Source organism: Harmonia axyridis, chromosome 6 (genome assembly GCF_914767665.1).
Source record: "Harmonia axyridis chromosome 6, icHarAxyr1.1, whole genome shotgun sequence".
Taxonomy (NCBI): domain Eukaryota; kingdom Metazoa; phylum Arthropoda; class Insecta; order Coleoptera; family Coccinellidae; genus Harmonia; species Harmonia axyridis.
The window spans coordinates 18405914-18416964 of NC_059506.1; the positions used below are offsets into that span (position 1 = coordinate 18405914).

General features: G+C 32.0%; 1 protein-coding gene across 1 annotated transcript; it reads left to right on the forward strand.

Annotated features, from left to right (window-relative positions):
* The first annotated feature begins 1681 nt into the window (after positions 1-1681).
* On the forward strand, positions 1682-7176 carry LOC123682125 (F-box/LRR-repeat protein 4). Its single transcript, XM_045620535.1, has 10 exons — positions 1682-1997; positions 2052-2155; positions 2232-2619; positions 3386-3511; positions 3569-3693; positions 5911-6020; positions 6078-6245; positions 6419-6647; positions 6702-6897; positions 6953-7176. Exons 1-10 carry the CDS (start codon positions 1833-1835, stop codon positions 7013-7015), a joined length of 1674 nt encoding a protein of 557 aa, XP_045476491.1. The 5' UTR covers positions 1682-1832; the 3' UTR covers positions 7016-7176.
* Positions 7177-11051: the final 3875 nt, after the last annotated feature.

The window sequence follows — 11051 nt, forward strand, 5'->3', positions numbered from 1 at the left end:
TTCAATTCATATTGTTTTATTATTATCACACTTTCAATGAAAATCTCTCCAGGATCACCATTGATTTTTTACTTTGTTTCAGGTTTCGAACGGCTTACTTAGGAGTTCTGCTAAAGAATTGAAGATTCCAATTCTAAATCAACCCTTCGATTTTCTGGTTTTTTTTTGTCAGTAATCACAGAGATTATTATTTTATTATCAATCTTCAAATTAATTTTTTTTTCTCTAATAGTTAAGTTAACAATGCGATATATCTAATTTGATTCAATTATTTAATTAATTTCTGTTCACAAATATCAATTTGTAAAACTATTATGTGCAATGAAAGAATTTCAATTTTCGTTGAATATTATTACTGAGGTAAAAATTTACTTGGATGCAAAACCTCAGTGAAATATCGAACAAACTGTAATTGATATTACAGTTCTTCAGAATTTTCAGTGTAGGTTTTCATTCAAATTTGAAAATTGTTTCGAATTATGATTTGAGGCACCAAATGCGTAGAATCGGCATCGTTAGTTGCATACCCTGCCCATAAGGGCGCCACAATCACGCTTATTCATTTTACCACTGAGTTGTAACTATTCTATTCATTTCTCTTTGTGTAGAAAGCTATGACTGTAATTTCCATCCAAGGGCGGATTCAAAGGGGGGGGGGAGGGGTTCAATATAAAAATGTATCCTAAATTGCCGAAAATACGGGTGGACACTCAAAAGGCTGAAAGATTGGATAAGATCTAAAATGGTTGAAGACAGGTTAAATGGATTGGCATTAATGCATATACACAGATCCATTTACAGCAGACTGAATATTGAAATGTAATTTTATTGAAAGATACGCTAGTCAAAATAAGAAGAAAAGAGACTGAAATGTATTATTTAGTTTTTAATATGTGATCATTTGTATTTTTATATTTGGTTGTTTTATTTCTTATTGGAGAGAAATATGTTTCTATTGTCGTAGGTGTAGAAAAAAGGAATCCATTTTTTTTCCGATAGATGGATTGAGTTCTGTATCACGCGTTGTATAAGTCCGGTTGGGTTTCACTAGATGGCGTTAGAAAGATGGGATTTCGTTCTACAAAATTTCTTGTGACAGTTTTGTGATTAGTTGACTCAGTTTAGTTTGAGCATGCGTTCAAGATGGACACTAGCAAAGAGAAAATACGCTTTTTTTGATAAAGGTGAAAATACAAGACAAGCGACTGAAAAAGTAAATAGTGTTTAGGGTCCTGATACTCTGATAGCTGATGACGCGCAATTTTTGTTTCGTCGATTCCGTTCCGGTAGTTTCGATGTTGAATTTGCACCTCGCACTGGAAGGCCAATTGTCGAAAATGTCGATGAAATCATGGGCATTGCCAAATCCTATTTCGATTGCCCAAGAGTTAAAGATTGCACAAAAAACTGTTTAGAACACCATTTGCATAATGCTGGTCTCAAGAAGAAGCTCGATGTATAGGTATACCAAAAAAGTTAACGCAAAAAACCTCATGGACCGAATTTCCATCTGCGAATCGCTGCTGAATCGCAACAAAATCGACCCATTTTTCAAACATGTATGTTTATTACTCTGAGATTAAATCATAGCTAACACCACAGAATTGATAATACTAAATCATCGGCTGAAGTCATAGACATAAAATAACATATTCATAGACCTAATATCAAAATTCTATGTCTATGGCAGTAGTTTGAAGTTTAAATGTCAATTTTGAATTGTTTTGGGTTAAGGGTCACATGTCATAAATATTGAGTATAGGACAACATTCTTGTTTATCTATTATGATAATATTGCAGAGAAAAAACACAAATGAATTTGACTGTTTATAATGCAAGCCCAAATGTATGTAACATTGGAGCAATTTGCAAGTAGGGTACTTGAAGTAACTACTAGATACAGTCTTTTCAATCATGTATCCTATGATCCTGGAAATTTTATTGGCAAATGTTCAAGGTATCCCGATTATGGGGATTTCGCAGAGACTTACTCATTGGTAAAATGAAGAGTTATGTGACGGTTCTTAAAATTAAGAAATTTAATTTTTCAGCGTCAATATGGTAATTGGTGGAAATTATGTGAAGTAAATTGGCAAAGATCATACAGACAAGCCGATGATGATCCCTTAGGTGTCGAAGATTTTGTTACAGTGCGGTAATTTTTTTGGCCGTTCTCATCTCTTAATGAAGGAGAAGTCGAAATATAATTTGGGTTATCAATTTCTTTTTAGTTTCGACTATGCTGTTATTCCAACAAGACTTTTCATATATGAAACCTACAATCCTGGTTCCATTGTTCGTATATGGGGCAGACAAATGAAACAAAAATGGGTTTTAATGTGGGAGGGAGAACCTCAAGAATGTCCACCTCAGGCTAGAAAATTTCAACCAGATATATTTAAAGTGAATTGCCTGATAGATACAATTCGTTTAGATTTGAATTGTTCAAAACTTGATCACCACACTTGTTTTGATGCAATTTTATTGATTGGTTTATCTGGACCAGGATCTGGGTTCCATTTAAAATGTTTGAGTGCTTTAAATATGTCTAAAATAGTTACTACCCCAAATGAAGACATAGAAAAGAGAGAACATAAACATTATTTTGATGATCTCCCAGTGAGTATTAATGTGGGGTAACCCACCATTTAATTATTCAGAAATATTACCTATTTTCAAATAGTAATTTCTTCCTTCCTGCCAACTTTGTTTTCAATAGGTGATTTCTCCTTAGAACATAAGAGGAATGGAAATCGCCTCGTAACTGATTCATTTGTTTTGTTGAAAACATTCTTCACTCCTTGTCTGACAGGACACTATAGCAGAAGTGTAACATAATTTGATTAATTTCGAAATTATCAATTGATTCTCAAAAATAGTTTACAATGTGATTTATTCATAAATATTCTTTCGTGTTTCAAAAGGGTCAATGTTTTATTTCAGTTTAATGATTTAGCTATTGTGAAGTTATGTAAAAAGGATTCCTGATAACGCATTCAACAATAAAATCAGGATTTTCCAAGCCTACGGCTCGCACACACAATCGGCTAGCTCGATTGTAATTGGCGACACTAAACTTCCATCTCTCTTATATTCAGGATCAAACACAAATGTTTACTTTTCATTCCTTCTATCTATATTCTAAGGATTTCTCCTATATAAAATTGCATAGTTCGAAAAATGATATTTGCCATTTGTTTTAATTCATCACAAATGAGTTGAAAAAAATTTCAGCATTTTGAATAATTTTTTCAAGTTAAGTGAATATGTTATTATAAATCTTGTTATCTAATGAATCATAAAATAAATATGAACACTTGGTGGTATGAATCTATAATTCTAAAAGCATCTTTAATTTCAATGCCATCAAATAATTCTGTTTCAGTATGAAGTAATAATGCATATATTCAAATTCTTAGATTTGAAATCTTTGTCAAAATGTGCTTGTGTTAGTTCTCAATGGAATCATTTGGCAAATGATCCACATTTATACCAGAACATCAGTTTCAAGGTGAATAATGTGTTTTCAAGAATTTTTCCTTTTACTTTTATATTAAACTTTTTTTAGAGTTATTGGAACATAATAGATAGTACAATATTTGATTACTTAGAAAAAAGAAGTAAATTTTTAAAAAAATTAGATCTTTCTTGGTGTGGAAAAGATGATGAAAGTTTTCCAAGGAAATTGCATCAGTAAGTTTCAATATTCTCTCTAGAAACAAGATATTTTGCTTAAATTGCAATGAATAAATCTTGTTTAGTATTCTAGATAAATTATTAAGTAATCTTCAAAAAAGATAAAAACAGTTAATTTTGTAGTATCATATAGAGTGGTTTATGAATAACTACATACTTTCAGTGCAAATGCAGGACAACTAAGATAGTCTCAATCAATGTTCTTCAGTTATGAGATACAGAATACTATATCCTGGAGAAAGGGTGTCAAAAGTGCTAAAATATGGATTTCACTATTATTGATGCCAAATTCTTGTCAAGTTATCTTATTGTTAAGGTGTCACCTCTTCTATTTCACAAAATTTCTTCTGAATTTGGAACAATACTGACCTATAACATAGATATCTTTATTTTACCACTTGTATTTTATCAAAAACTTTCAACGGTATAACTCTCCAACGACTTTATAGATTTTTTTTGGAAATTTCAAGGATTAAGTGTAGTAAAGTGACCAATACTCAAAATGTTTTCGAAAACAATTTTACAAAATTACATTGAATACCCTATCTGTCTCTTGTTTGAATTAATTGCTCTGATTTGTTTTCCTCTACGATTTCATGCCAACCAAACAAGCCTTTCGACAATACTGTCCACATTCTACAAAGATTTGAAAATAAAGTATAATTCAGACCTTTTGATCTATTACTAATGAATTGATTGATTTTGCACAACAATTAGATGATTAAATCTCTCAGTAACAAGTCTTAAAGAATGTGCTGCATATCTTCATCATGTGTTTTACCCAAATACACAAATTTTGGTATTTCGGGTATTGCTTCCTGAGGTGAAGTTGATTTTTTCAGCAGCATCGTATTGAACTTTGAACAAATAATAGTCAAATATTTAATCACAGTAGTGAAAACAGTTTTTCAAAAAAAGAACTCCTATTTCAAAAGCAATGTTCAATAGCTAAGAGATAGAATTATTGCTTTCTTGGAAAATTATGTGTTTGTCGATTTTATCTCCTAAATCATTGAAACACAAATGATAGCAAAGTTTATAAGATTTTATGAAGAACAGATTCTCATTAATGATTAAACTTGGGAGAATTTTCTGCACTGATTGAGACTATCTGTATTGTCTACGATGACTCTGAAAGCATGCAGTTCAATTATTCATGAAACAACTTTTATCAATTGCGCAGCCAGAATTTCGTTTTGGGGTGGCTAAGCATCGAACAAATTAGATGACAGGGGGTAAGGGGTGTTGAGTTGGCTGTAGGTTGTTTAATAAAAAATTGAAATATGGAAAATTCATTGTATAATTCGGAGGTTGGGTTAATTTTGAAGAAAATAAAAATAAATAATTTCAAATATTCGGTTTCTTTAAGATATTCGTATGATACCTTATACATTCTCAATATCAAATTCAAAATCATAAAAAAGATTCAACAGAGAATAAGCTTTTTCCAGCGTGCCTAGAATATTTTGCATACTATAGTTATGTTAGGCAATTACTGCACAAAATAATTAGAAACTACCAACATTGCGCAGAGTTTTGAATTGGAAATTCCCAATAATTCCTTCTTCCACAACTCAAATTCACATTCGAGGGTTATTTCTTCGGCTATTTCTAAATCAATTTCATACTCGTATAATGAATTAATTCTTTGAGATCAGTCGAAGAGTCAATTACTTCGATCAATCAAAAACGTGAAGGATGATAACACAGATTGATGTTTGAGAAATATAAATAGGAAATTTTGAAGCCAGATGTTTCTATTGCTTCAGAACTTTTTTCAAGAAGCACAATTGCATATTTTTGATGACCGAGCAATCCCAGCATCCGTCGGTAACTTCCTCGGCTTTAGGAATTATTTTTGTAGGACGTATGCAACCATGATACTTGATGCAAAGAAATAATAATTGTTCTTTGTATCGCTTTGTTCAACAACTAGATTACTACCTGGTGGCAATAAAATTCAAATTTTATGAATATCTTTGAGGAACAACACCTAAGTAATTCTTTTTATATTAAAGTTGATGATCGAAGCAATAAACGATGCAGATAAATTATAAACGAAAATCCATTAGATGTAATGTTCTTTCCATTGAAAAACTATCTTTGAAATCTGAATTGTTAATTATTTGGCCCAAAACCTCCTCTAGCTGCACTAGTACCTTGTATAATTGATAATTATAGTTTTGTCTTAATTCTTATTGATAATTACTTCAGATTCTTACAACAGTCATGTAAGAATTTATCCCATATTTCACTTGGAAATGCATCATATTTCAATGGCAGTCATTTAGCAGCATTGTGTTCGTCATGCTTACAACTTGAAGGTAATATAGTAAGGGATATCTGTAAACATATTTACTCATTTGGAAATTGCTCAACAGAATTGAGACTAAGAAATGTTTTTGTTTCTGAAATTGCCTTTTGTCACCACCAAACATTGAGTAAACTCAATAAACTGGTAACACTGGATTTATATTCTACCAATATCTCTACTGACCTACTTATTCCATTGTTGGAGGTAAATCCTAATCTCAGATATTTAAATTTAGGTAAGAGTATTATTACAAATACTGTTTATCCATTCTGAAATACAAAAAAAATATACATAAATCTGAATGGATATTGTAAAAATTGAAAAAAAAAAATATATTGAAATCAAAGGCTGTTTTAAATATTGTGTTATTAGAACTTTAGAATTTCAAATGAATTTGTTATATTTCAGATTTTTGTGAAGAAATAGTTTTAGACAATGTTATAGAGGTTATTTCAAGATATAACAGACAGCTCATAGGATTGAGCTGTTGGAAGGTTAGGGGGTTGACATCATATGGAATCAATTTATTAGGAGAATGCCATCATCTAGAGGATCTTGATTTGGGATGGTGCCTCAATGTGTTCCCACAAGAACAGTGTTTGGAAAAGTTGGCTTCTGGATGTAAAGGTTTGAAAAGGTAAAAAAATGAATGAGGATGGAATATAACATTTTTATGGTAACTTTTAATTAGGTTGATTCTATCTGCTTGGAGAGGTCTAGTAGACACAATGTTATATCCATTAATAGAACATTGTATTAGATTGGAGCAACTTGATCTACTTAGTATAACTGGCATTTCTAGTCAATTCATTGAAACAGCATTAAACAGATTGCCAAACCTGAAACTGTTAGAAATAAGCTATTGTGATTCAATACCTGTGGAAATGGTCAGTCATCTTCCAAACAAAGTAAATTTGGTTTTTATTTATGTTTATGTTTCAGGTTGGACAGTGGAAACTTGCTTATCCCAATGTAATTATACAAAAATGTGTTCATTCTCATTAAAATCTTGAAGATTCCATCATTTCAAGTTACTTTACAAGTATCAACTGGAGAGTGAGAAAGTGAAATGTATTATTAATTGTCATATTTCGAATTCTAGAATCTTGAGTGATGAATCATTTATGTATTTCTAGTATAAAAATATATTTATATAAATATTGTAATTAAAATAATCAATATTTCCCACCAGAATGGAAAAGAGGAGAAATCATAGTCATACACAAACCCAATAGTACCCACAAAAAATTAAACAATTACAGGCCAATAACACTGCTTCCAAACATTGGAAAACTATATGAAAAAATAGTTAAAAATAGACTATTGGAAACAATCACAGATCACATTCCCAAATACCAGTTTGGCTTCAGAACACACTGCTCAACACTTCACCCATTTACTATACTAACTTCAAATGTACAAACTGCCAAACTGAACTACATGAAATCCGCCGCCCTATTTCTGGATATAAAAAATGCTTTTGACGGTGTGTGGGACAAGGGGCTACTCTACAAGCTCAAAAAACTCACTTATTAGTCCAAGAAAATGGTCAATGAAATACGAATTTTGAGGTTAAAACTTGAATTTTCGATATAAGTTACTTTAAAGCATCAAAAAACGAACTGTGAAAGGTTTTTTTAAATTCACCCCCGAGAAGGGGTGAAAAAAAAATAAAAAAAGTGTTTTTTTTTAAATTTTGAGGAAATGGTAAGTGTAAGAAAAAAAAGTTTCGAATAAAAGTTGTAGAGCGTAAAATTTTACATAAAAATGTTCTCATAACTTTTTTTCCTAAAATTGAAATTAACTGAGATAGGGTAGCTAGAAGCTAGGGGATGATAACAGGAACTTTAAAAAATCATAAGTTGTTGAAAAATTGAAAAAACTCATAATTTTTTTTAAATTACTTATATGATTATAAACTTTAATTCTAGAGAAAAAATTTTTTTTTTAATTGTTTATAAAAAAGTTATAACAATTTAAAATTTTTATTTTCAAATTAAATCGACTTTAACTGATGAAAATATTTTTTTTAATAGTTGAGCTTCCTTCGTTTTCTTCTTCAGTAGGTGTTTCTTCGTCTTTATCGTTAGCTTTTGTATGTGTCTCATATTCACTATCTTCATTGGTATCAACGCCTGCATTTATACTGTTATTGCATGTTTCACCATGACAAAACTTGCATAATTCATTACATTTGAGAGAACTTTTTCTACAACTACATCTTTATCTATTAACTCCTTTGGTGCTGGTTCCGCGTTTGACATGATAGGTATCATCATAAATAAGGTTCTTCTCCAACCCCAATCGTCCGGATTTAGATTGTTGCCTAACCACTGTTGAATTTGATAATACACTCGTTTTGTATGTTCTCGTAGGGCTGATTCAGTCGGTGGTAAAGAAGCTAAGATAACTTCTTTTTTAAAAGCAGCAGCCGATGATGAAAATATCTTATATCTTAATTCACCAAGTGTCAGTTCATCTGTAATACTTTGACCATAGAGATGGAATATAATTTTTTCAGATACTGCGTATAATTCCTCAATTGAACGATTAGACTCATAGAAAACAGAAATTAGAGCTTGCAAATCAGGTTTTTTTTCAATAAAGATATACTTTTTTTTCCTTTTTTTAAAAATTGCACTTGTAGTGTCGCAACCTGCAAATGCATGCGCAAAAAGCAAAAAAGGCTTCAAATTTTTATCGTATTCCGTAGAATAAATAACATTAGCTTGTTTTCCTGGTGTCATCTTATAAAAGTATATTACCTCTTCGTCAGAGACAAGTGAAATCAAAATGATAAGTAAGTCAATATTGTAACGTTTTTCGGTTAATTAAATCAGTCAACTTCCTACTAATACTAATTTATTTATTGATTTACACAAATAGACTTAACTATTCACATATGATTCACTTCAACTACATTAATTTATTTTCACTATTTATCTCTACTGGAGTGTACGGCACTGGAGAGTCAATCCGTCGACTGTGTCCTCCTTTACATTAGCATTGGTTTAAATACTACCGGCATCTCTCTCTAGAAGACACTCGATCGTTCTAGCTTTGCCTGGACGCTTCGGGTCTGTTCCAGAAGAACGCAGTGGCGTAGGGCTTGCGATCTCGTTACAATATCATTACCAACTATCGTTACGGATTGATTTCTTCTTCTTTTTAAATCGATTGCAGTTTTGACAATTAAAAGATCCGCGTCTTCTGAAGCTATATTCGTGCTAATACCACGGTTTTGAAGATTATTACTCAGTAAGTTTACAAATTGTTTCTTATTTGCAATATTGGACAGGAACTTCTTTTGGGTCAAGGTCACGAGATTATCTTCAGAAATCTCAACATCTGCAGCAACACATTTTTCTTTTCTGCGATATCTTTCGTAGGACTTAATTCCTATTGTTTCCCTCGAGTAGCCGTCGAATATGACTGTCACGTTAGATCCAAAATTTTTAATAAGATAAGAGTAGTAAAGGTTACAAATGTCTGAGTATTTCTTTCCATGCGTCCAAACATAGCTATGCATAAGCCAGCCACCATCAATTACAAAAATTGATCCAGATATTAAGGCAGGCGATTGAATGTATGGCTGGAAAACGTTATACAATTCTGATTTTGCTGTTTTTCTCATTAATCCATGTTCGTCGAATAAGCTCAGAGGAAACGGTGACAACTCGTACTTCAATGCATTGCGTGTTTCTTCAACATTTCCATGAAAAAATACTGATATTCTCTGAATTAAAAAGAATGAGTCGACAGCAACAAAATCATCGCCAATATGCATACCACTTTTCCCATTTGCAAGTGTTTTCACTTTGAACGCGTTAGACAAAGAAACGTTATCAATATTTTTACCAACCATGGTAGCTATACCTTGCAATCCAACTTCTACTGCATTATGACAATTAATTGTTGGTCCACCTATGATTCCAGTAGAGAGTGATACTAATGAAGTTCTGATCTTAAATGGATTTCTTTCATCAAGCCAAAACAAAAATTTTTTAATTCCTACTTCATCTTTTGTGATTCTACTTCTTGAAATATCAACATGTTGTTCACTGTTGCTTGATTCAATCTTGCAATATGTCTCTAAACATTCCAGGATATTGAATGCTGATGGCATTGCTACTAAATATCTTGTTACAACACTGGAAGTAACACCTCTTCCATGCTTCAAGTCAGTACCGAAGAAACGATTGAGGGTCTGTTCAATAACCATGTCTGACCAAATTTCAGCCCATGCTTTTTCTGATCTACGAAATGTAAAAAAACCTTCCTTCGTAAATTCGTCATATTCTCCTGGATCCATAATTAACTCGAGGTCAGCCATTTGTTGCAAATAAATTTGAGCGTATTTCGCATATGGATAATGTCCACTTGCATGGAAGAATGGTAACATCTCTTTGACGCTTTGTAAGTGTAGTTCCCAATTGCCTAATCGTTCCGCTTCTAAAAATTGCAATGCAATAATAATGCTTTTGAAATACTGGATCCATAATTTAGATGTTGGACCATTTTTTTCCATCACTGCCAGTTGCTGTACAAATCTTTCGCACATATCAGTTATTACTGGTTCGTCATCACAATCTGTTAGAAGTGGAGGTTCTGAATCCCACGTACCGAAAAACTTTTTAATAGAATCTTGGAATTCATCCGAAGGTTTCAAGCTTCTACAAATTATAATACCAAGTGCGGTGAACGACATGATATGAGCTCGCAATGCTCTAGCATAAGCATGACCAGTTAACATTTTCTTTACAGAATCACCTGCATAGACTGTTGTCCATAAATCTTCAATTCCACTCTCAGACATAATGTAACCGATTGCTCCTAGGTATGACATTAACAGGTGGAAGCCACCAAGACGAACGACAACATTTTTTAATTCTTCACTATTCGATTCTTTTACTATCGAAAGAGCTTTAGCATATAATGGCTGGTCATATGTGACAAAACATGTCAATTTACGAGTTTCAGCTGCTGCATAGTGTAAAGAACTATTTAATGTCGTCAAATTTGACGGTGGTCCATTTATAAA

What these genes read in the sequence shown, in the direction of transcription:
- LOC123682125 (XM_045620535.1), top strand. Translation starts at nt 1,833, where the DNA reads ATGCAAGCCCAAATGTATGTAACATTGGAGCAATTTGCAAGTAGGGTA. An exon ending in TCGCAGAGACTTACTCATTG is followed by an intron (nt 1,998 to 2,051) that starts GTAAAATGAAGA and finishes TTAATTTTTCAG; the next exon opens with CGTCAATATGGTAATTGGTG. An exon ending in TTTCCAAGGAAATTGCATCA is followed by an intron (nt 3,694 to 5,910) that starts GTAAGTTTCAAT and finishes TAATTACTTCAG; the next exon opens with ATTCTTACAACAGTCATGTA.